The sequence below is a fragment of the Procambarus clarkii genome, chromosome 69 (assembly GCF_040958095.1).
Source record: "Procambarus clarkii isolate CNS0578487 chromosome 69, FALCON_Pclarkii_2.0, whole genome shotgun sequence".
Taxonomy (NCBI): Eukaryota; Metazoa; Arthropoda; class Malacostraca; order Decapoda; family Cambaridae; genus Procambarus; species Procambarus clarkii.
Window position 1 is genome coordinate 20,507,178 of NC_091218.1, and position 27,831 is coordinate 20,535,008.

Below are 27,831 nucleotides of genomic sequence, written 5' to 3' on the forward strand. Positions count from 1 at the left end.
CCTGTGTTGTGTAAGACGGAAACTCACGTACTCGAGGCCCTGAAGGTTATGTGGTGAAAGTAACTGTTGAAGGGAATAATATATTGAGAGGACATGTGTTTAGTTCTCGGGTGTTAGTGTACAGTTGAACACGTGTAGAGGAGTATGGCGGTAGTGGTGCGGTGTGTGCCTGGTGGAGGGGTGTACTGGCGTGGCCGCAGGAGGGCGTGCGGCCTCACACTACGCACGGCCTCCTTCCTCAGCTCGGACAGGGTCGAGTACCGAGCCACACACACCTCCGAGAGGGAGAGGGCCAGGACCGTCGCCGCCTACTACAACCAGCCAGCCATAGAAGCAGCAGCCCAGAAGGTCAGTGTCTGAGGACCACTTCGTACCCACCAGGTTAACAACCTCGGTTGTGAACACATCCACAAGGGCCGTGATGAGGGTTCGAACCTCGGGTACAAACCTTACAAAAAAAAGTATATTAATAATAATTTAAGGTCAAATTTGTGTAGGCCCAAATTGGCTGGGTTAAGCTTTGAAATTGTAATGCAGATGAGTTGCATCTGAGCAGCCAAAATGTCCCTAGTCAACTCGTCAGCAGATTATGAAAATAATGGTAGGCTGCTTGTCCCCGTCAAAACTATGTATATAATTCATACTTTAGGCTTATTTACCAAAGGCCCACTAACACTTTAGTGATCTCGACGAGAACAGGAAGCCGGTGGCTTGTCAAAGGACCTCCCCTACATTTGGCGTGATTTTGTTCTACCTGATTTTTTTTTTTTTTTAATTTACGTTTTGGCAACCACCCAACACTTGACTAGCTCTTGGGTACGCATTTACCGAGAGGTGAACAAAGGCATTAGGTGACGTGAGGGATGGTCAAATTATATTCAGGCTTCTTGAAGTGTTCTGTACAACAATTTTTCACATTAAGTTTCGTATTTCTGAAGCATTTCGTACACATTATATTTGCATTTGATTACATTCTCTATTCTTGCTTGACAGAATTACTCTACCTGGAGAAAAACATTGATTTATTACTCAATACAGTACTGGTAAAGTTAATTTTAAGATGTGAATACATTTTATTAATGGGGGTCAATACTAAAAGAAAAGTAAGCAAGTATATTTGAATTGTTAAAGAAATTTATGAATGATTTAAATTTAATGATGAAAAGCATCGACTCCTTGTCAAATCATCACGGTCCCCAACCATTTCGGATTTAAATCAAATTTGGTAGGATGTTAAAGTACAGTACTGTACTGTAGTGTACATAAAGTAACATTCATATACAAAATTTTAGGCCTCAGTGATTCATGATGTACAGAAGGATTGCCAATGTGATAAAAGAAAACATTTTTGCATAAAAGTTCAACAAAAATAATTCATAATCTTGCTTGTAATAGAGGTATAGTAGTACCTTCATGTTGGGCTTGTTTGAAGCTAAGCAAATATTTCATTAAAAAATGGTTTTATAATAAATAATTTGTTGGGAAAAAATGTTGAGTTAAATGTACAGTACCTGTATTCTCTATGGTAGTATAGGTTCCATTTTGGGAAGGCTTTGGGAACATGTGTGAAAATAGTGTAATAGTGTACATGTATAGGGATGTAGTAGTTATAACACTTCTTGCAGCAAATGTGCATCAGGCAAGTTCACACTTGTCTGACAGTATCTTTCTCTGTGTACTCAGCAGGATTGTCAATTTAGCTCCTTTTTGAATTAAATTTAGCTCTTTATTATTTTTGGTACATTTAGCTTCAGTTCTTTCACACTGAGCCAATTTACAATCAAATTCTGTGCACAGTTATCGAAGCTGACATGTGGATGACAGTTTTGTGTGTTCAGAGTCGAACTAAGCTTCAACTTTAATCTTTAGCTTTATTTTTTTTTTTAGTTCCTATTGTTAACAAATGTCACCGTTTTCAAAGATTTTCATTTGGTATCACAGCGCCTAAGTCTTGGTAGAACTTCTATAGTGTGGATAACTGGTGCAGTATATTGGACAGATGCATCTGTGAGTAGTGATAATAGCATGTGACAATGGATAAGAGTTCATGTAGACAATGCTGCAACCCCATTTCATATTAAAGGGCACAGCAGCTGTAGAAAACAATTAAGGAAGATGCTATCTTAGATGATAGAAAAACTGCCACATGTGAATAGTGAACAAATAATATGGGACAATTGTAGAAAAGACATTAAAAGGGATTCTGTTAGTGAGGAAGGTTCAAGCACATCAGTTGATGAAGAAAGTGACATGGAGGTGGACACATACTGGACCAAATCACCTTTGCAATCATTAAATGAAAGTCTTAAGTACTTTAGTATTGGAATATCATCTATCAAGAGGAAGAAATAAAGGAATATGTTAAGGAAAAACTACTAAAATTGCAGTTGTTGTAAAAGAAGAGATATTCCACATGTCTGCTGAAGAACCTGTGCTTAATAATCAAGGTTATGATACTATACTGTAACAACTGAAAGGAAAGTTTGAAGAAACCACAATGGTAGGTGGTTACAATCTTGACACTTCCTGAAGACTGGCATATCAAAATAGAGCAAGAATTTCCTCAGTCAAGTAACTACATGATGGCATAAAGCTAAGAAATTGGTAAGAGAGTTAGGGCTTTTGTCATCACCCAATCCAAATCCAAGGAGGAGCTTGGACTTGCTGAGATGGTGAAGAACTTTTTCTGCAATGAAGTCAGCAGAATTATGCCTGGCAAGGACTGTGATGGTTAGAAAAGATGGTGCAAAAGACTTGAGAATGGTCCAGGATGGACCGAAACGTCAGCGTCCCTTCATTTTCTAGTGTGGATTGGTCAACATGGTGCAAAAGAGCTCATACAAAAGAGGCTAGTCTTAAATAATCTTGCAGAAATGTATGATCACTTCCAATGGTCACATCCTGGTGTAAAGATTGTTTTTTAAAAATTGCCTCTGCATCCTAAACATTGTGTTGGGAGCAAGTTGTGTACACTATTTTTGCTTTACATCAGAATGTGAAATTGTTAATGAAAGAGTGCAAGTTGAACAAATGCAAGACCTGGATATTCACTTATCCACTTACCACCACTATCTGGTGAATATGAAGTACTGTACTACACAATCCACCCAAAATAGAATATTCAACAGGGTGGTAAATGTGCAGGATCTAATGCTATAAAGAGCATAATGGAAAATGTGCTAGAAAGGAATGCCATTGAAAATGTTGCCTTTTAAACAGTGGCTCACTGTATTTCACTGATATACATACTTGAGACAATTGTCAAGCCCACTGAAGAATTGGAGTAATTCATTTCTAAGTTAATGCAATTTTAATTGTGCTATTTTATTGCCATTCAGCAATCATCATATTTAAAAAGCTGGAAAGATGATATGGAGAGTGGAGAAATTGTGTTGAATGACCTTACTGAAAATTATTTTTTATTAAGAGATGTATGGTTTCCACTGGAATAATGCCCAAGCCACCATTCATCAATTTACCATTTATTTCAGAGAAACACCAGCAGGGAAATTGTCATTTACAAACTTGGCAGTTATTAAAGCAGCCCATCCTCTCGAGTATTCATGGCATCACTAAACTGATGTACAGTACTAAATTGCCCAAACCTGACAGAAAACCCATGAATAGAAAACCAGAAGTGTAAATTTAGCTAGCCACTATTATTTTTAGTACACGCATTTTTGGCCTTAGGGGAATTTAATGCCAAAATACAATGCACTGTTTGAGAGGATGGGTTAATTTCAGACAGTTTGCAATACAGTTCAAAGTCTGTACTGTACACAAATTTCAAAAGCATCTCATTCAATTTCTAAAACAATGTTCAAAATGTTTTATAAACTGTACATGATATGTACCTTGTCCATCTCCCCCCCCCCTTTCCAATATAACCACACTCACTGTGCCAGCTACTGAAGCGCCACTGCTAGCAACACATGGTCAGTGCCCTTCAGCCAGCTGGTTGTCGGTGATGGACAAACGTGCTTTCTTAAAAGCTGCAATATACTTTGCAACATATTTTTTGACCATTATTAAAATTATCCATGCAATGATTGATTATTTTGAATACCTTAAATATAATTTCAATAAAACATTTCCATAAAGGTAACATTCCTACCAGACTATAAAAGGTGGTGTCATCAGTTACACTATACTGTAGTTGATAATGGTACAGGACAAACCAAAACGTCGTTGTTTCTCCATTTTATGATGTGTGGTTTGGTTATCAGATGTCACTTTCTTACTGTATTTACATTTGTCTTAATTTTTGCTTACCATTCTTAGCAACCACTCATCAGCTATCACGGCTAGGTCAACACATTTCCTCAGTCTTCATGTGCTGTAATTTCAAGTTTCTTCTGAAAGTTACACAGGGAATACATTAATTTCAAAGTATTGATGGTCATGTACACTGAATATCTGCTTATACAGACAAGATATGGCAAGACATGTATTCTAGTACAGTTCATGCTACACAGTACACTATATAGTTATGTTTAATGCATGTGCATTAAAATCTTTTTAAAATGTCCATAATGCAAAACCTCGTGATTATCTGTTTTTTCGTACTCTCCTGATGGGATGAATTTTGCATGGAAAGGGAAGTGAAGGGGGTTGAGTGTTGTTCTGACCCTATTGGAGAGTTCTTCATCCCATTTGCTCATTCCTCATAATGATGCATATAAAGACAAATATTTTTTTAAATTCTAATTCATTTCATAAACAAAGTTATACTCGTAATTTTACGTAATTTAGCTCGTTTTCCGTTCTTGAAAACGGGGTCGGTGGCAGTGGGCTACAATTATCATAGGCTTTGTATTTAATTACCAAAATTACTTGATGTAATATTTCAACTTTAACTTTACCTTTGAGAAGAGTGTGATGTCTACCGGACCCTAATTGGCAGCTGAAGTTTTGACTCCCATTATAGCGTCGTGACGTGAATGACCGGAGATAAATGTTAAGGTGACACGTATGACATTGAAGTATGACATTGCACCTTAACACCTGTGCACCCCACTGCCAGTTAAATGTTGCAAGACATGTACCTCATGCATTGTACATGTTCCTTATTGTACCTGACAACATTGTGATAAATTTGTTAGTGTTTCTAAGAACAGTATGTTGAATTTTGTATTCAAGAATGTTCATGCTTGTATGTGTCTGTAAAGTTTTCCCGCGTGTTTTCGTGAGTGTGGGGGGGTCCTTGGCCACCCCCCCCCCCCACCCCCGAGTAACAACATAATGACAGAAGAGCTCGACTTAACCCACAGACGGTGTGAGGTACGCTCTTGGGGCGTCCACCTCACTCTTGTGAGGTTGTTATAGTCAATCCGGTGGGCGAGAAGTTATTTTCTGTTATAATATGTCCCATTCCAAGTGTCTACTAAATGTAATGCACGCCTGCTGTTGGTTTCCGCAAGTCCCGCCAATTCAAAAAAGATTGTACCCCCCTCCCCCAGTGTTAACTCTCCTGTTGAGGCGTTTCCTTATCATTTTCATTTGTCCTGTATTTCCAACTTAAAATAACGCACATATGCTGCCAGTGAGGAGATTTGATTTTTATTGTCGAGTTAAATAAGTATAAACCTCTTTATTTCATCCCTACCTTCATATTTATGTAGAGCCTAGTACGATATTAGTAATTTTATGATTGGCAGTGCTGCTAGGAGCGTCAGGTTAAGTCACTCCTATTTTCAGGAGGCATGGTCACGTGGGGAGTTGCATGGGTCCAGGGTGTCACATGGAAGATACCTAGGTGCCAAGACATGCAGCTAAAAAACTTCCAGAACTGAAACAATAGTTATGAAGAGTGGCTAAAGTACAGCCTTTTTTAAAGTGAGAGGCGTAGGATGAGAAATCACGCGTGGAAGCTGGAAATACAAATGAGTCTGCAAGTGGAAGGCATTGAAAGAAATTGTGAAAACCACCTTCATAACTTTAAGGCCTAATTCTACAAACGAATTGAACATCAGAACAGTTACTTTGTAACGCAACAGATACAACAGGGTTAGTAGGCAGGGCACGAAGACCTCACCACTCCGGTCTCACTGTCGAGCAAGTACAGTACTTAAACAATTCTGGATTGAAAACTGACCCTGCAATAAGCGAGGTCGGTGCTGTACCGGTGTAGGTGGTTGAGCCCAAATGAGTATCCTAGGCAGTTCAACCTGATATCGTCCCAAATCGCCGAATTTTGTATTTTGAAAGCCTTTCGCAGCCCCTAATTTTCACGTTAAAACCGTTTATAGATAACATCCTCTTTCTAAAGACCCTTCTACCTTTGTGTTAAATTGTCAAATTTCAACCGGAATACGTTTCCATGGTGGTGGAGAGGGGGGGGGGGGGAGTACTTTTCCACGATTCGGAGGGCAGTTTACAGTGTAGCTGTCGAAACTCCTGTTCTGTTTAAAATATACTAAGGTATAGGGGCCCCATGATTCTGTTGGGCTACCGGGCAACTGTTCCCTCCAGTTTGACTTAACGTTGGTAATCCAGACGATATTTGTAAAGCTAACCAAAACGTTACATTAATATTTTGTTTATATGGTGCCAATAACACTGTTTTTACGATTCGAGAGAAATAAATCACCAGTTAATTATGTTGAACTTGACGTTGATCACCCGTCCTAGCATTCAATATATTTGTAATATACTTTCAAATAAGTGATTTCATCACTGGTATATAAGGTTTTATACTTTGTTAGCATCCATATTGTTTCGTGAGTGTAATCCGCCTTTTTCGCAACGAAGTCGACTTCAGCCAGTTACAGTGCTGTACCATGACCCCTACGTATTTTAACAGGTAATCAGACCCAGCGTAAGAGAAGAGTTATGCTAAGAAATCTAAATAGCGACTTACACCCATGTTGAGTTTGTAATCGGCATTACAGATCGTGCAGAGTAACCTGATTAGCAACTATGTTGTCATCTTGAATGGTCGACATTTTTTGTGTATTATATCTTTTTTTGTTATGTACATATCAAGATGTCCAGGCACGAGTTACCATTCATTGACTTAAAAAAACATTTGTCAATATAAATGCTATAACAAATTCTGAACTCAATCGACAATTCGGATGGGTACAAACTTGTGGCAAAGCGCCAGTGATTAATGCACTATTTAAATTTCATTTGTACGTGTGATGTTTATGAAACTAAAGGCTCGAAGTGATTGAGGATAGACGTGAAGCATGTCTGCAATACTTTATTAAAAGCAGAGAGACCTCGCCTTCCAAAGGACATACCTGCTTAGAGAAAGTTGAAGACGGAAGGAAGGAGCTGTTCAAAGCTCGGGAAGCCTCATTTTAGGACAAAACAGGAGATGCTTTTTCACCCGTAATAACCCATGGAATCACCAACCCGTCAAAGTCGTAATTGTCAAGACAACACTTCAGTTTATAATTCGTCAGGAAAACAAATAGGGGGAGGAGGAGGTTCCTTGACAAGCTTCCTGTCCCCGTCGAGGCCAATAGAGATTGTGGCCCTCGGGTAAATTATCGTAACTATTCTTATGACGGCCACGTGCCAACTTGGTAAATTTCACTGAAGGATATAAATTAAAACTAGACAGTGAAGTAGTAATGTATGAATAAAATTTAGATTTATATGTAACGGCTTGTGCACGAAACATCCCCTTCCACTGCAAACATGGGGTAGCAGGACGAAAGTAGGTCACAAGCACAAGTTGTCAGTGTGATTTCCGTATCGACTACGCAGACCCAAGGTTGACAGACTTCCACGTTTTTTTTTTTATTATTGAGCTTGGATATACACAACAATGTGCTATTACCATATTCTATATGATGGAACAGTGTATGTCAGAAACCAGCTTGAGTTCATCTAGTATTCATCTTGCAGGATGGTTAGTCATACGTGGAATCGGTAGAGAACATGAAATGAAAGTCGACTAGCCTGCACTAGCAAATTCTGGGTTAGAGCACCAGATACCATTTGGTCTGAAATAATTGAAAACTGGCAATCACAGGTATAGTGTTGGAGAACGTGTACTAGCCCTTGATTACAGTTTGAATGTTCATCAAAGGGGGGGGATTCATTACACGCCATAGATATCGATATCCCAGCCTTTATTGGGACAATTATAATGTCATACTGTCTAATGGATGCTTTCTGCTGTCCTCGCGTATAGTTCTGGGTTCTAAACATATCATACCACACTACTCGTGCTTTCTGCCCTTTGAATTTCAGTGACTGCTTCTGCCACCCCAAATTTCCTGAAGTATCCTCCAATTTATTTCAGGTATAATGCAGGCTTTTATCATTAAATTTGATCGTATTTAATGTAATTAAAGCTATGTGACATTATTTGTATTCTTTTTACTTTAGGGGTTAACCAAGAGTAAGGAAGGGAGGGGAGTATTGATCGAGTATGAGAGGTAGAGGGGTGGGGGGGGGGGGGGCAGGGTGCACGTGGTGATCACATGGGCAGGTTGCCAGATGTTGCTCTCCTTTGCGCTAGTTGCCAGCCTGCACCTGCTGCCTTTATTTGGGTATTATTGTTCATATGTGGGTCGCACGCTCTCAAGATAGTAGCTGGCCAGACACTTTTTTATATATATATTTAACACCTTTAGATACATCTGCATTTGTGCAGCTACCCTAGGCACTGAAACAAGTTTAATGTTAGTAATGTCTGATTGACCTGATAGTTACAGTCCTCTAGGTAATTTATGATATCAATTAATTGTGACATAAATAAAACATTTAAATACTATGAAGCAAATGGGGTGATTAAATGGTTTCCCAAATTCTTAGACTTGTTTAAATTAAATTTATATGGTTGCGCATCTTTCCGGTTTGCCATATGGAAAAGTGGTCTTTATAAACTTTTAGCAATACAGTGTGTGCTGTGTAATAGGGCATGTGTTAATAAGTCCTAAAAATCTAAAACATCTTAATGTGTGTAAATTTCGATATATTAAAAAGTTACTGTGCTTGGTTAACTGAATGAGACGGCTTACCGTTATATTGAGCAAGGTCACACATTAAACATTTAAGCGAGGCTCGATATTAGACCTCAGTTGGGGGATCAAAATAATGCAGATATACAAGTGAGGGTTCAGAATAAAGCAAATCTCGCAGATAGTTTTTCAAAATAAAGTAAATTTGTCACCAAAATGATACTTAGCTTGCTATTAATAGGCTTATTTGTGCAATGGTGCATTTTCTTGTAGACCCGTTAATATGGCGCCATGGTTCGTCTTAATTTTGTTTTAAGCAAGAGTCAAAATAAAGTAAATGTTAATATAAGTAGATTTTACAATTATGGATTCAAGAAATACAGCAGGTTCAACAAGTTGAGTTTGAAATTCTCACAGGAATACAGGAGTGGTCGCAGGCTAGAAGTAAAGAGGATCTCTCAGGTGGCGGGTCATAACTCGGATCTCATTGGGAGAAGAGATTCATCGCAGTAACATCAGTGTATGGCATTAATAATGTCAAAAGCATTAATTAACAATAACTGAGCATTAAGTGTGTGGAGGAGGGCGGGGAAAAACTATCATAGGTGGAGGGTGAAAATAAAGATATCTCTATGGATGTCAAAATGGAGGTGTTTTTGGTGGAAGGTATAAATAAAGCGAATCTCGGTTAAAGGTTAGAAATGAAGCGCATCTTGCATGCATGAAAATAAGCAGATTTTACATGTGGGAATCGAAATAAATGTAATCTCGGGTGGGGACTTAAGTACATCTCAGATTGATAGTAGAAATAAAGATCTCACAGGTAGATGGTAGAAATAAGGCAGGCCAAGGTGAGGGGTCAAGGTAGATTGCTTTACATCGCTTTAAACTCTTGGTTGAGTAATAAAATACTGTATATAAACGAAGTTAGTTTATTTCATTTATTATATAGCCCACACCCATCCCGAGTGTGGTTTTGGGGAAAAAAGGTTAGTCACATAATTAGCTCGGGAACTGAATCCCAAAATTATATACACTAGACAATTTGCTTTTGTGAGTTACTGTTTGACACTTTTTTGTATAATGCTACAGGGGTAGTGATCTAATGACGTTACTGTAGGTAATGTTATGGTCCATGGTCATGAGACTGCCTAAGAGACTTGCAGGCAATGTAAGCTTACAAATAGTGTGTGCAAACTTGGGGAGCCGAGCGGACAGCACACTGGACTTGTGATCCTGTGGTCTCGGGTTCAATCCCGGGCGCCGGCGAGAAACAATGGGCAGTTTCTTTCACCCTATGCCCCTGTTACCTAGCAGTAAAATAGTACCTGGGTGTTAGTGAGCTGTCACGGGCTGCTTCCTGGGGGTTGAGGCCTGGTCGAGGACCGGGCCGCGGGGACACTAAAGCCCCGAAATCATCTCAAGATAAGATCTCTCAAGATAACCTCGCCAGGACTTTGGGAAATATGTCTTTCCAGATCAGATTTCTTTTCTTGAACATTACGGGATAGATTCGTCTCTTAATTCTTTGCATTTTCCTACCTTCAGTTAGTGACATAAGGTCATTGTGTAAGGCCTCTCCCAAATTGTGGGTGAGGAGGGTCAACGATCCCGTTCCTTCCAACAGTTAGTATTTAGTTACTGGTTTTATATCATTAGCGGCGCAGCTTGCTCATTAATTACATTGCTTTGATTATATAATGTGTGTGCATTGACCCAGAAATGGTATGTGTGTGTGTGTGTGGAGGGGGGGGGGGGAATGGATTTAAATTATTTTGAAAGTGGGATGTTAGCTAGTTCTAAGATTCTGTACGTATAGTGGCAGCCAAGAAAATACATAGATTTAAATAGTTATACTGTACTTTAAGGCCAAAAATTGTCTCGTTAGAAATTGGTGGCGGCTCGTGAAATTGACATACCTGTCCCGTTTTGTTTTGGGTCCTCTGGTAGGTTATGATAAGGGCACTTTAATACGACAGCTTCTTGACGCTGGTAAACCTTAGGAAGACGGGCTGATATAGTAGCTATGTAGCCTATGCTGGTCCAGGCAGAGTATTTTGTAGGAATTATTCTCAATGCCGACGTATTGCATTTCCAAGAAACGAGTATAAAGTATTCCATGTCTAAACCTTTTTTGACTAGCTGTCCTCGCTAGGAATACAGCTATATAGTCTTATGTTTGTTTTCTGTGAGGCTTTCGTGCCATATCCAGTGTTTCTCATTGAATTGACTTCTGAAATCATCTCGAGGCAATCTCAAGTTAATCACATAAATTACTGAAATTTGGCTTTGGGCTACCCAAGAGTTTTTTTATATACTAGTACCTGTATACCCAACTGGCCTGTCGTCCTTGCTAGGGAATGCTACATGGTCAACTGTTTTCATACATTTTGATTATTTAAAAACTGCACCTGCCAACACAACTCAGCCATGCACCCTACCCAAAAACAACGAATTCGAACCTCAGTAAGAGTTAAATTATAACACAAGAAGACTACGAGGAAGGCAGCTCTATGCCCTACCAACTAGTAGTCACTGTTAAGGTAAGCACTCACACAGTACCCCACCCATATGCCATCCCATCAACACCAATCCACGCACAATCATTGTTCCCCTATTATGATTGTGCCCCCCATGTTGTACAGTACAATTCCAATAGAAAGGGAAGAGTGTCAAGGTATATAAATTTTGAAGAATATTTTTATAAGTAAAGATGGGGGGGGGGGGGGGGAAATTCAATTATCACCAATCCTTGCCAATAAAAAAATCTTCATATTCATGTTTTTCATGGTATCAGTGTGGTGTCTTGACCGTACCCCTGGAGTCCATTTTAACTCTTCAGTAGGAAGAATGTCTTGGTTTTTGTGCATGAGGTTGTGCGCCCGTGCACAGCCCCTACCCCACCCGTGCACAGCCCTCACACATCCTCTTGCAGGATGAGTGGAGTACACAAACTACCCTGCACTGTATAAGTAAAGGTACAGTACGATAGTACGACAGTACTGTAGATGCTACTTTTTGCACCAATGACAAAACTGTAATCAGTAAAACTATTGAGGTTGATGTCCTTATAGTAAGCCCCACATACGAGCCATGAGTATGGATGCGGAACTCTAATAATAAACCTGTTGGGGGAGCCACGTGAACAGATGGTGTGAGTGGAGTGCTAAAACACTCGCCGAGGAGCAAAACCTTCCAACATCCACAAACTCTCCCCACCAGTGGATTTGTACCATTCCCTCAGCTTCACAAATAGGATGGTAGCTAGGTGCATCTTGGACATGACAAGGTATACAACCTGAAGGCTATACCCACATCACCTACTGTTATAGCCAGCTATATCAATAGGCTGTAAGGGTTTATATATGGATATAAGTACTGTATGTATCCAATTATGCCAAACATATATGGATATGTTTGCAGATATGATTTAATATTAAAGTTGACTTGAGAAAGAGTAAGGAAGCATTTTTTTACATTTAGGCCAGCCAGATTTTGACATAATTGATGTCATTACAAATAATACGAGCAGTTTTGGACTCAACAGGTAGTGAGAAATGGAGAAATTATGGGGTGAAAGAGATGGATGGAGGGGTAGGTAGAGGAAAAATGGGGGAGGGGGAAGGAAATGGGGAGATGGTGGGAAAGGGAGTAGGTGGAGGGAAAAGAGGTGGTAGTGGAGGAAAAGTTGGGAGAGAGCGGGTAGGGATAGGAGATAAATAGAAATGGAGAGGGAAGCACAGTGTTTTGGTACAAGTTCATTGGTCTTGCACACAAAGCAGTTCTTTAAAATCAAGCATAGAGTTCAATGAACCCTATGATTAGAGGGAAGGAGAGGGTGGGTGTTGGGAGAGTTTGACACTTTGCCAAGTTTATGCTTACAGTATAATGCTAAACGAATTCTGATATTTTAGTACAGTATTTGCGTTTTATCTCTTTCTCAGGATGATCAGTAAAATTACCCCACAAACACTCCAAAGTGAAGAATTGGTTTCAGATATTAACATCATATGACCTCACTGGAATGTGAACTTTGCAGGCAAATGGCTTTAAGTAGGTATGACTGCATGTGATGTGGTTGCTCCTGTTTGATCCCGACTAATCTTGCCTGAAATCATAGGTCACTGTTATACCCTTTGAATTCCTAATTGTGCATTTTGGTGCTTCATAATTGTCCATGAAGTTGTCAATGTCCATTGTTGATTCCTGAAAATATCTTGAAGCTTGGTCTTGCAGCAAGATTGCTTCAATGACACAAGGAAGCAGATTAAAAACTTAAATATTTTTGTAATACAATACAGCATTAAGCTTTAAATAAATTAGTTGAATGATTAAATTCTTGGTCTTCCACAGATATGTTTGACCATCCCTATGCCTATGAACCTGTTAATGTGCCTATTTGATTTTTCACAATATTGCTAAATTAATGTTATAATGTTTTATAAATAAGAAAAATATGAAATATTGCATGATGCTTTATGGATGTGGAGAGTATACATACAGTGGAATGTTGTGGGTATTGACTTGGTTATATATATGTACATGCCATTTGCATACTCCTAAATGTATTGTTATTGTTCAGTTTATTGTATATATATGAAAGTCATTGTGATAGACAAATGAAGGCTCGAGGCTCAAACCTTCCTACATGAGGGACAGCCTTGAACATGTGGTCACATATTTATGGTACTTACAGGTACTTTCAGTACTGTGGGCAAATATTATGATTAGGTTCAAAGTGTATAAGAATACATAGTACAGTACTGTATGTGGATAATGCAGGAGAAATGTTAATGAAAATGGTTGAACCAGTAGTGGGGAGTTTGTGTGACAAATTGCATTGGATACCTTTTATGTACTATTTCTAATTGACTGTTAATCTGCTTTTGATATTTGACTTGAGTGGTTGAACTGTGTGCTGGCATTCCATGATATACACTCTAGTGTTAAACCTCAGACAACACTAGATGACTTTTTTAACCACCGTGCTGCGCAGAGCACCTTGAGGCACTCTTGAGAGTTTATTTTTTGTTTAATTAGGCTATATTGTATTTTTATTGTTTTTTAATACAGTATTTTCATCACTTTGGGTTTTGAAATGAAAATGGTTGAGTTTGGAAACATTTTAACATTAACTTTACCTGAACATTTATAAAAACAACAAAAATATGCCCTTAACAATTGCACTATGACATTTTTGCCAAAACCAGGTGTGCAGTACAGGGGTTAATACCATTCTCCTTGTTATAATAGCTTTTTTGAACCTAACTGATGTGAACTTCTGCACTCAGTTGAAATTAGGAAATGGTATTAATTTTTTTTTTGTTTACAGAAAAGTGTGAGGCTAACACCATCAGCCATTCTTTACCATGGAAGGACATGATGATGAGGCTACAACTATTGTAAGTACTGTATATTGTTGGTCAAATTTGTCTTGGTTTGTGCATGTGAAGCCATTCATTCATCTTTGTTGTGAACATGCCATCACCAGAGTACTTCAGGATACCTCCTAAGTAACTGTCAATACATCATAACTGTTAGCTTAGATTTAGGCTGAAGATTTAAACACAAACAAATGGGAATATAATTTAGTTTCATTATGTAGTTTAGAGAACAGCTACTTCATATGAAATCTCTCTACTGTACTGTATCTGTTGTGCCTTAACAGTTGTAAATTTACAGCGATATAAATACATAAACTAACCAAAGTATTTAGTACAGAAACTCGTATAAACCTCTTGAGGAAGACTTAAGTTTTACTATATGAAGGTCTGTGAGAGATTTGTGATCATCTTATCACCTGTGAATGTTTTTGTAACTGTCATATAGAAACTAAAAATTCACTAGTTTTCTTTCTTGCTCATTATTATTTTATTAGATATAGCTATCAATTAATATCTTGTCAAATATAGTTTTAATATTAATACAGTAACTGTATCTTGAGGCTTATGGCCTCTTATTAATCTTCACTCACTTCCTATGCATAAATAGTAATAAAGTTGGTAATGCCACAACCTTTTTTGTCACTTTTTATCCTCATTTGTTGCACTATCTTCAACCTGCAGTTTTTCATTTCGTTTCTTTAAGTTTCTATCCTTAGTTTTTTGTTGCTTGAAGCAGTTATAGGAACCAGGAACTGAATTTTTATTATATTTTCCATATTGCAGGTGGTCAGTGTGGACAAGGCTACGTCTGTCACTTCTCATCCTTATACAGTACATGGTTTTACCGAGCTTTTTTTTGCCAGAAGATGGAGTAGCTTAACAATTAATTTTAATTTTTGTGCTTGTCTTAAGCTAATGTTGGGTTGATGCTGACAGTTGTTCACTTGTTCAACAGGCGATGATGCATGCTTCTTGTGCCTATCTTCATAAATGCAATGTTATAGTGGGCATATGGTACATTCTCTTCATTTTGGATAATCTTTTATGCAGATAAAAATTTTGTTGGTGTCTTTTCTTCATCGTTATTGTAAGTAGCTTTTTAAACCAAACGTGTACTGTTCTTGACAGTGTCTGGCGATCCTCTGTCCATCTTGAGTCTGGCTGTAGAAGCAAAACCCATAGTAATAGTAGTACTATATAAACTGAACTGTTGTAAAAATATTACATTTTGTATTTACAGTTGAATCCTTGTTTTATGCAGAGATTTATTTCTTGACATTCCACACTAACTGTTGATTGTGGTGATTTTTGTAACTCTTTAGCTGTGACACTGGTTTCAGCAGTTTCCATCTTGGATTGAATTGGGGGCTAAAAATTGTTTGAAATTTGTTTATTACATTTCAATCAAGAGAAACTGTTGGTTCTTTTGGGGGGCTTTTGATATGGTTTGATTGTATTTCCCTGTCTGTGGGGGATCCTAGTTTTGTGTACATTCCTGAGTAGGCTCCTTTGGCTAGTTGTGCCCCTCCCTGGTTGTGGCCACCATGACTAGTTTACCAGCCTTATACTGTAGGAGCATACTGGACTCTTCTGCATGTCCCCCCCCCCCCCTACTTTTTTGCAGCAGAGTAGCTCTGCCGCCCTGGTGTTAGGGTTGTTTTGAACAGGGTCCAATATGAGGATGAGAAAAAGTACTGGTGTAAGCACAGTACTCTATCTTGTGGAGGTTCAGGGAATCAAACACCCTGCAGCCTAGTCTCAAATCAGGCCTCAGGGACTAACATTTTCACAATGGATGATCCAAGTTTTATTTTGTTGACTATTGCACATTTGACTCCATTCATTAAGAAATTTAAAGAAATCTTCCTACTTTGCAAGTACAGTAGTTCCCTTTGATCAGATTGTGCGCAAAAATACTGTGGTCACACACACACATTGGAAACGTTTGCAAAATCTGTGTATATTACATCAGAGTTTTGGTTGTCTTCCAAACTTTGGTTGCCAGATGTCATTACTTTCACACCCCACACTATGTAATTATTTGCATGCTGGTAAAGAAATATTTATACTTCTACACATAAATAATGCTAAGTAAACATAAAAAAGGCTATATCCAGTACGGAATAAAGTACTGTATAGTAAAATACGGGTAAATTAAAAGATGTGCCATTTTAGGGTACTTTTGCTAGGGTATCTATAAGATAAAATGATCTTTTGATTTACCTTTTGCTGGACCTCAAGCAGTTTGCTTTAGAGAGACTTGCTATAATTGTTTGATGTGAAGTCTGCTTCTCATTCAAAATGCAGTCTGTACAACCTAACTGGGCATTATACTGTTTCCTGCATTAGTTATTTAATTCAGAGGACAGGGATACAATAGAGATAAAGCAGCAGAGGAAGAAATAATAAAAAGACAAAAAGATTGCTAGCTGCTCTAGAATGTTTTATTTAATGGTAAGGAGAAAAACGATAGCTTGTGAACAAATTGTAAATTTGTAAACAGAGGACTGTTTAAACTACACAGAAATCACAATAGCGTGATGCATTAAATTAACAAATCCACAAGGGCCGTGACGTTCAAACCTACGTCCGAGAGCATCCCAGACGCTGCCTTAATCGTCTGGGAAGTTCAGAATTGAACTTCTGGTTGCACTTCTTTTACCATGTCGTCGCTCGGTCGATTAAGGCAGCGTCTGGGATGCTCTTGGACATAGGTTAGAAACCTCGTCACGGCTCTTGTGGATTTGTTCAGAGGAATGCTTACAAGGGCGAGTGATCCGAAATATATTTACAATGGAAGATTACAAAGGTTGCCTAGATAACAAAAACAGTTTAGATGTTGCAAAATATTCCTACAGATGGCAGAGCCAGTAAAGTAAAATGTGTACATCCCTAATAAATATTATTTTCATGGCACTTATTCCATATATATATATGCAGTACAGAGCTTATCATTGACCCATTTCTCACTTTCATGGGATGGGGAGGCATTCAGCCCAAAGAAGGAAAAGGTGAGTACTATTATATTGTAAAATATGAAGTTAATAACACTAAAAATATAACTTCCATTCATTATATCATTCACATTGTATAGATCATCATGGATAAACAATTACACCACAACACTCCCGTTGTCATCCACAGGGCAGCACCCCATCATTTGTCAAGCCAAAAGGCCCCAAGTTTGATTCCCATGGTAGGACAAGCATTAATAGTAGACTCTCTTCACAAGTCTACCATTATCCATTCTTTAATACTGCCCAGATTATCCTGGCATGCTCTCCTCAGATGTCCTGCTTATTTACTTGACCTCCACATCTCGTGGAATTTTGACTCATTATCTATTCTGACACCACACATACTTCCGCAATTCTAAATTTACATGGCTCTGTATTTTCATGTTCATTCCACACCATTGTCATGCAATCATACACAAAAGTCGGTACACCACTCATTCACAGACATCCTAGTACATCTATTCCTGTCCTGTTTTTCACAACTAGGCTTTTCATTGCACTAACCACTTTCCTTCCCTGCCTGACTACTCTCAAATTGGATTGCACAAATGCCTTTAACAATCATACATGCTTGGTATTTAAACTGATTGACCCTTTCAGCATACCCTTTTATGTATACACTGCTACCTATGTATAATCTTTTCACAGCATATAACAGCACATTGCAAACTCTATACAAGCTCTGTTTGCCAAAGGTCTTTCTATTTGTCATGTGCTCCTTTCAAGTCCATCAATACTATGTACAACTCAAAATCGTTCATGTGTCCCTTCTCTATAAATTGTTTTCATGCAAATACTGTACTGTATATAATCTACAAACTGTTTCTCACCACAGAACCAACCTTGTCATCATTTATTGATAATTTTCCTCTACAAATGCTACCTTGCTATACACTCCTTCATTTTAATAGATACAATCACCTCTCTCTTCCAGTTCTCTAGCACATTACCACTATTCCATGCATTCTGACAAATTCTCCACACCTGCTATATATTTGTTTTTTCCAAAACACTTGGTACTGTCTGTATATACCTAATCAAAACCCACAACTTTCCCATATTCCAACTTCGTCATTGATATACATCCTTCGATGTTTCAGTTGTTATACGATCTTGTACTCTTCTCACCACCACCAAAGTCAGTCATGTTCACAACAGCACCTGTTTCATCACTTCACCCAATAGCCTTTCAAATTATCTCCACCCACATCTAATTTCCTCTTCACCCTATAAAATTCTCCCATGTTTCTTACCATTCCCATTGGTCTCCTTGCTGTGCTTCCTTACCCTTTTCTAAAAAAGCTTCCTGTTTACTAAATGTTAAATTCTTCCAATTCTTAATTCACTTTTGTTTTTGCTAATTCCTAATTCTTTCATTTATCTTTTAATTTATTCTCTTTGCAGAAAAGTGCACAGTATTTGCAAAAAGAGTTACCTGTTAGAATTGCCAAAAGAGTACTGGCATTTCGTAGCCTTCCCTTCATCGTTGGCTGTAATCCAATCATACTAGGAGTGGTATGTTACTTTAAAATTTTATTTGTTGCAACCTATTACTGAGATTTACTTTATTTTTCTTGTTAACGCATTTTGAGATGGTAGATGCACACAATTACTTTTAGGAAAGACGAGGCTTGCAGGAGATTGGGGCATATTTACATACTTCTGAAATGTAGCATCAGGGAAGCTAATATGTTAAGTTAGAATAAAACTCATATATGCAATAGTTTCTTCTGTTAATCTTAACACTATCTATACTGTGTTGTTATAATATATATACAGTATTATTGTAAGAATGTTTGTTTCTTTTGGATACTGTCTTAACATGGAGAGATATGGTCATATATAAATTAAATAGCTGCTTTGGTTGATAAAGTATACTGTGTGTGTGTGTGTGTGTATACACATACATATATAAATAAAAATCTAGGAAGTGAGTGAAACATTGACACAACAGGAGAATTAATACAGCATATTGAACTATTTCATGTTTCAGCACGAGTTGTACATCAGAGCCTTCAACATTTTGAACAACTACGCACCAATAACATCCCGCGATGATGAAATAAACTACAGCAGGAAGCTTGGTGAGCTCCTTGATGACCACAAGGTAAAAAGTGACATGGCCATTTTATTGTATAAATACTTGAAAATTACAAGTGCCCTGGTTGAGACTGCGACACTCTGCTCACATGATACTAAGCAGTCCTGTACCACTGTGCCACTACACCACAGCAGAGGTTCTAGTCTAAGACAGGGTGCTTGGAATTTAAGTATTGTACTGTAGTTAAACAATACTGCCTGGGAACCAATCGGGTTTATCATTTGATTTTGTATAAATAATCATTTGATTATTGTTTATCATATTTATGTATATTTAATTTATTTAACATAGGATGTTGTGACACAGCTAGCTGCAGGGTTCAGAGAGTGCCGCCGACACTTTCAGGATGAACAGTTGGTGGCTCGATTCTTAGATAAAACTCTTACGTCTCGTCTTGGCATCCGTATGCTTGCCCAGCACCACCTTGCGCTTAGGGAAAATAAGGTATATGCCGTACAATGCTAAATTTATAATTGTAAAATACTGCACATTGAAGTAATGTATATACATACAGAAGATCTGAATTGTTGTGGAATGTAATTTTTGGTTCATTGTTACCAACAGAAATGTTTGTTTTTATCAATGGTAACTATATTTTCCCTTAAATCATCATCTTTGGGTGCTGCATTAATTGGCATAATTAATTATTTTAAGGCCCTGAAATTTTCTTTCTTTCCAGCCAAATTATGTTGGAATAATCAATGTGGCAATGAAACTCAAAGAGGTAATAGAACGAAGTTGCCAGTTTGTGACTCGTGTTGCCTCGCACAAGTATGGCAGAGTCCCTCAATTGAAGTTATCTGGCCATGTTAATGCTGTCTTTCCATACATTGAATGTAAGTTTTCATTCTTCAAAACTATTGCACATAATCATGGCAGATAGCCTTGCACTGCTTTCCCAAGTTTGGCTCATATAATGGGACTCTTCTTTAGTCACCCTGTTCCATTAAAACAAGGTTTGTTTTGCACTACATTTCCTTCCCATCTCGAAGAGTTTCACTATACCAGTACTGTAGTGTGATTTCATTAATGTGAATCATTCCAGCTGGGTTGCAATGTAAAGTATAATGAAGCATAATAATACAGTATTGTTTGCAATACCTGTTTTTCACTTTTGATCTTGAAAAATAATTGCTTGTGTAACATTGCAGCATATGTAATACATATGGCTTGGTTTAAAAGTTATTTATGAACTGTATAAATTTCTTCTTTAGAATTATTTCATTTAAATGACTGTTGCTCTATTAAATACTTTAATCTTATTTTTTAAGATTTTATTGTCTATATAACCTTCTTATTCAGTACCACTGGATTATATCTTGCCGGAGATCCTGAAGAACGCAGTACGAGCAACGATAGAGAATCACTCGGAATTTGAGATGATTCATCTCCCGCCCATACACATCACAATTGCTTCTAATGAAATAGACTTCATAATCAGGCAAGGAGGATTAGTTATATTAGATTTAACTGCTATTTGTGTAGTATACCTTTTTAACATTTTATTATTATATAGCCTATGATTGCATTCCTGGTACAACTATAATTTTAAAAATATTTCAAAATTTATTAAATTTGTTTAAAGTAAAATTTTTGGTGTAAGAACTAAATAGAAATTTAAGGAAAGATTTGTGAGAGCATAGCCCATACTTAATAGTTTATTATATTAGAGGAATTATTCATTCACCATAAATTTACTCTCAAGTGTTTCACTTTACTTTTCCTGATAACTTTTTTTTAATTTTGCACCAGTTATTGACCAAGACAATAGAACACACCAACTAAGTACATAATGTGGCACAGTACCTATATTATTACAGTAGTCATATTTACAATACTGTAACACTATCATTGTGGAAGCAATAATTCTTATTTCATATTAATCCCTATTGCAATGGTTTGAGTCTCTAGGAACATATTACAGTACTGTATTAGTTTTATATTTAACTTTTATATTATTATTTATTGATACTATGTAAAAGTTTCACTGATTAGACTGAACCCTCTGATACAACACAACCTGTGTTGTATCATATAGCTGTGTTCTTTGCTAACAAGTAATACAGAAAATATTATAATCATGGTCACTTTATTATTCTGAGTCTGTGGTGGCCACAACTGTGAACTGATTTACCAGGGACCACTTATGAGGAATCTACTGTATACCAACCTAATATTTCTGGGAATACAAGCAAATGGGTAGCATCAGTTTTTGGAATTCACAATTCGGTAGCAAAGGCATCTCCAGAGAGAACATTAGTAGCAATACTTGTGAATGGTTAAGAAAAGATACTGTTGACATAGCATTGGTAGTTAACATTTGGGTAAGAATGTTTCTACTCTAACAGTTAGGTCAGGTGGTCAATAGCAGTGAAATTAATAAAAAGAAAATCCCATACATAAAATTGCCAAAATAAAGTTTAAGAAAAACTCCATAGTGCAGTACTTGGTCCCTGATTTCATTTCTGTAAGGTATTGGAATTCTTTTCGCTCTAACACATCGGTGCTGCTATAAACACTCCTGACACAGTTATGCACATTCAGTTTCTAATATTGTACTCTCCTTTGCTATTTACCAATGACCTTTGTATATAAGTGTTATTTCATTGCTTTCCTACTTTTTTTTTTTTACTGCAAAATATTGCATTAAAAACTCTACACTAATAATATACAGTACAGTATATGTATTGCTGAAATGCAAAGAGGAGGTTGACATGATTTATATATAATGTGTATAGGTTTGTTTTTAACAGTTTTGTATGCATTTTATGTCTGATGTTTATTTTCTATGTTGTGATGATACAGGATCAGTGATCGTGGTGGTGGTATCCCTCATCACCTCAAAGTTAGAGCTTTGGATTATAACTTCACAACAGCTAACAGCAGCAGTTATTCTGAATCAGAGCAACAAGAAGGTCTATTCTCCAACATGATTGAGGCAGTAAATCCTAACCCTGCAGGAGGACCTATGCATGGGTCAGTAACCATAAACTGCTTTAATTTTTCAATACCTGTTCATGTTTTTCTGTAAAAATATGTATGTTCTAGTTTGTATGTTATCTTCTAAATTTTATAATGTGCCCTCTCACTTACCTTCATCATCCAGTGCCACTCACTTATTGTACACTTAATCACCGCCACTTGAACATAATCTTAAGAACCCTTATAAATACTTGCCTACTTTACAGATTTGGCTTTGGTCTGCCAACCTCAAGAGCATATGCCGAGTACATGGGTGGTAGTTTAGAAATTCAGGCCATGCAGGGCATTGGAACAGATGTTTACCTTCGCCTGAAACATATCAACAGTCCAGGAGCATCATTTAGAATTTAAAAAAGCAGTGAGTTTTTACGAAGAAAGGAGTAAATTTTAATGTACTGTACATGATTTGCCATTTAACCCTACATTAGTACCTTAGGGTGTCAGTTCATCCCAGCAAAAATTTGTGTTTAAGGAATTTTATAGTTCACATGATTTTAATTTTATATTTCATTATCTTGTGATTGCATTGTCATCGTGATGCTGCTGAATAGAATATATTTACAGAATTGTTACTTGGTGGATGATGATCAAGGTATTTAACTGCTTGCATTGTTCAAGAGTTACATAGGGCATTATCTGTGCAGTATTTAAATCTGTACAGAGACTGCACTAATAACCTGTTGTGTACGGATAAGTGGTTAATCATTCTAAAAATCGAGTAAAAAAAAAAAAAAAATTAACAAAACCTTTGTTTATACTCACCAACATGCATAGTCCAGATACACTTATAAAGCCAAAGATTATTGTTGATGATGCATACTTTAGATGGTACATGTGCTTCTGGGTCCTTATACCCGTGTTTGTCACGCTGGGTTTAGTACCCAGCTGTTAAGTTAGGTTGGGTTGGTTTTGTTGCCTCCTGCACTAAATTCTTGCCTGATCAGGTTGGGTTGGGTTTTCTAAATGTCTTCTCTCAGGCTTGTCCTGACAAGGTAGCTTGGAGGCGAGGAAAGTCCCTCAGTGACCATCATGGGTGGGACGGCTGAGAAACTGTTTCAAGAAGGATGTTCTCTGTAGTTTTCCTTGAGCCACACCCTAACCACTGCTAGCTTTGTCTAGCACATTGGCTGGGCCCAGGAAGAAAAAGGGTTGGTAGGATCCATCTTTTCTTGTCATTATTGGGACCCGGAGGAAGCAGCAGCTGGATCCTTGTTTTCTCCTGCAGCTTATCCCTCACTGTGTTCATAATTTCCACTGGATAGCCTCTATCTACAAACATCTTCTAGAGGTCTTTGAGCTGGGGTAGTACGGTTTCCTCTCTGCTATTAATCCGCTTTAGGCGTAAACCCAGCGAGAAATGTAAAGTAAGGACCTCTTCATGGCCAGCGAGTGGCTGTAATTGAATTAGTTATGTATGTAAATTCGTTGATTTGTAGAAGGCTGCAGTTTGGAAGAGTCGGTCTCTCCAATTTACACTGTTGTCCAAAAAATTTGTTTGAGCTGTTTCTCTCAAGGGTAACCTTTAGGTTGTTGCAGACTGTGTGTGATATCAAGCAAAAAAAGCACTGTTCTTCCCTGCCTTCAATGATGCCATCTATGTATCTGAAGTACACTGTGGCTGCTGACAAGGTGACATCTTTGGCATCATGGAAGGTGGGAAAGATTGTTTATGGTGTATTTTTGCTTGGTCAAACACATTCCACAACAACGTAAATTTCACCCTGGAGAGAAGCAGCTTAAACATCAATTTCTTGGACACAACAGTGTACATTGGAGAGACTGAGACTCCTCCAAACTACAGCCTTCTACAAACGCATTTACATATCTGAAATTAGATTCCAGCAACCCTCTGGCCCTGAAGAGGTCAGTAAACCCTTACTCGCTGGGTTTACACCTAAAGTGGATTAATAGCAGAGAGGAAACCCTACTACCCCAGCTCGAGGACCTCTGGCAGATGTTTGTAGATAGAGGCTATCCAGTGGAAATTATGAACACAGTGAGGGATAAGCTGCAGGAGAAAACAGAAAACCCAGCTGCTCCTTCCTCAGGATCCCAATGATGATGAGAAAAGGTGGATCCTATCAACCCTTTTCTTCCTGGGTCAAGACAAAGCTAGCAGAGGTTTGGTTGTGGTTCAAGGAAAACCATGGAGAACACCTTTCCTGGAACAGTTTCCCAGCCATCCCACCTATGACAGCCTGGAGGGAAGGAAAGTCCCTAAATGACCACCTTGTCAGAGCAGCACTGAGAGAAGACATTTAGAAAAGCCAAGCCAACCTAACCAGGCAAGGATTTAGCACGGGGAGGCAACAACACTGCCCCAACCTACCTTGAGATAATTTTGGGGATTAGCGTTCTCGCGGCCTGGTCATCAACCAGGCCTCCTTGTTTCTGGACTGGTCAACCAGGCTGTTGGACGCGGCTGCTCGTAGCTTGACACATGAGCCACAGCCTGGTTGATCAGGTATCCTTTGGAGATGCTTGTAAAGTTCTTTTGAACACTGAGGGGTCGGCCAGTTATGCCCCCTCGATGTGTAGTGGAAGCATGTTGAACAGTCTCGGGCCTCTGATGTTGATAAGTTCTCTCTTGGAGTACCTATTGCACCTCTGCTGTTCAACCTAACCTCTAATAGTTTGTCACCCAGCGTGACAAACACGGGTACTGTATATGGAGTGGTCAAGGACCCACAGTCACGCAGGTGTATCCTCAGCAAGAATATCTTGTGGTTATGTAATTCATTTCCTTCTATACCGAGAGCTTTACTGGATTAGTTTTGAAACAGAGCATCATAAAACAAAATTTTTTGTTTGGGTGTTGTAGCTCGATGACAGCTGTACAGTATATAATAATTTGTTTATCACGGGGCAGGGATTTTTTGCAAGAACATTCATATTTGTATTAAGTTAAGAGATTTGCTTGGCATAGCTGGTCAAGGAAGGTATTCCCAGTCCCTATATTGAAAATGTCTAGTTTTGTCTTGTTAATTTCTTGCTTAAGTATTGCAGTATTTCTTGTGTACAGTATTACATTTTGTATGAACTTTACAGAAGTGTCTTCGTGTGTGGGTCTGCTACTGATATCTCCTGTAAATATATCTGACCAAGAAAAACAAATAAGGCAAGTAGATATTTTACCTTTTGAACTACTGTGGTCATGGCTGGTAAGCCTTCTCACCCCCTCTCCCTTACAGTAATAATTTAAAGAGTATGTGAAGAGAGAAGCAAATTTTTTGTGAAATAAATGTGAATGATGAATAGGTGGGATATAATAAATAATGGGGTTGTGATTAATAGATATTTAAAGAGGATTTTATACAAAGTTGAAAGTTGGGTGAGATTAGGGGAGGACAGTTGCTGGTGCAATGAAATCTTTAGTTAGAAATACTAGATGGGAATAGAGGCAGAGGGCTGCATAGTGATGGTACAAGCCTGTGTATGGATGGCAGAGATGTGAATGTCTCAAGAATTGGAGTGTTACAAATGAACAATCTAAGAGATGTAGTATTGTGATAATAGTAAATAATGTAATGTTATGGACAAATATGGAGTGCATGAGTTGATAAACTGCAAGGTTAAAGAGTGCTTTTTCATAGATGGTTGGGGGCAGTGTTGAATGAAATAATAAATTGAAGTCTTTGTCAAGTAAATTTGAAGATAGGAAAGCTGGGTGTAGTGAGCCTATGAGAAATAAAATAAACACAAAGGATATGGTAGGGGGCAAAGCTGGGTGGAAGTAGTTTGCAAAGAGAATCAGTGTACTGGATGTGACTTCTTGAGTAGCACTGTACACCATTGCACAGTGTGTTGCAAAGTGTGTTGGTTCTTATTTATCTGTGATGTAATAAGTGTGACAATGTACATTTTCTTTAATATAATGAGGGGGGTTATACATACCATAAATAACTTCCAGATATTAAGAGGATTTTTTTTAATAGTTTCAATGTGCACCGTTACTACTGCTGCTAGAAGTAGAAAGTGTTCTTAATAAGTATGTGTTTGTATTTCAAAGAAAATTTGTCAGTCTGATGGCAATGTTGCACAATACAATATGGAACCATGACATACAGAAAATTTTATAAATTAGCAGTATTGGTTAGATTGTAAATTAATGAGCATTGCTAAATAAACTATTCTGGTGAATATTGAATGTACAGAATTAAAATGATGTATAAGTTTTCTAATGTAGGAGGGAGTGGCAAATTTCCATAAGGTGTGGATATTTCATTTTTTGCACTTAACTACAGAAAATGTTAACACATCTGGCATGTAAATGAAACTGAATTGTGTGTATTTAGCATGTAAAGTGTAAATAATAAACTACTGTATATGGTATTCAAAGCTGTTTCAAAACAAGTAATTATTAAATAGAATGTGCTAAGCCAGGATGGCCACGTAATGCACTGAGTAATAGTTTCTTGATAGTCCTTAAGATGCCAACACCTGCAGAAAGACTAATGGAATGTCAGGGGAAGTAAAGTCAGAGAATTTTATACAAATAATTACTCCAACCTTAGTCCAAATACTGTACCATGTACAGTAGTCAACTGCAGAACATAATAAATTTCAATGTTATCTGAATTTTGGACATTTTACCAATAGGAGTGTGATCCTGGCTTGGTACCTTACTACTGCATGTATAAAAGAGTAACACGTTCTGAATTATGGCAAAGTGCTGGAACCTAATAATTGAGAGATTGAAATGATCTTTTATCTATATTATCACAATTCTTAAGTATACAGTAGTATATTACCCAGAAAATGGTCTTCCTATATATACTATAAGATAACTTCACCTTCACACACACCTGCAAGTATGTACCTCACATACATACCCATGAAGTGTTAAATGATCCCACTGAAGTGCCACAGGAATAAAAAATTTTCATACCCATTACTTACTTATTCCCATTATCACTTAAAGATAATGTATAAAAGGTATTTATTATAACTTTCACTTTGGAAACAAAGCATGATATTGCTTAGAAAATGTTGTGGTTGGCAAGTTATCACATGCATAACAGTATTGTATCCTACCATTGTATAAAATAGTACAAGTACCAGTGAACAGTAATTACATTCTACTTGTGGAATTAATTGTAACATTGTACTAATACTTAATGTTTTTTCTGTAATACATAGGACTTGATTATGCAGCACTATTACCACATGTATGTATTCAGTATTTATTGGTGGGCAAGAATATATTTTTTAAATTTCTTATTTGGGTATTTGTATATACATATAATATTTGTTACACCTTAAATGCATAAATCATTGTCATATTGTTTAGATCTTTTAGCCTGTGATATAGATAGTACCTTATATAATTAATGTCGTTAAAATACTGTACTGTGTTTTTGTTCAAGTTCATAATAAATGGATTTCTATATTCGGCATTTTAATCATACTTTGCATCCCCAACACAGAAA

General features: G+C 37.6%; 1 protein-coding gene across 1 annotated transcript; it reads left to right on the forward strand.

Annotated features, from left to right (window-relative positions):
• On the forward strand, positions 1–27,791 carry LOC123772092 (branched-chain alpha-ketoacid dehydrogenase kinase). Its single transcript, XM_045765028.2, is given in 11 exon segments — positions 1–348; positions 14,251–14,298; positions 14,300–14,320; positions 18,724–18,834; positions 19,313–19,426; positions 19,712–19,864; positions 20,100–20,256; positions 20,723–20,861; positions 22,226–22,396; positions 22,609–22,760; positions 25,451–27,791. Coding segments are annotated over 10 exon segments (1,263 nt in total). The 5' UTR covers positions 1–144; the 3' UTR covers positions 22,754–22,760; positions 25,451–27,791.
• Positions 27,792–27,831: the final 40 nt, after the last annotated feature.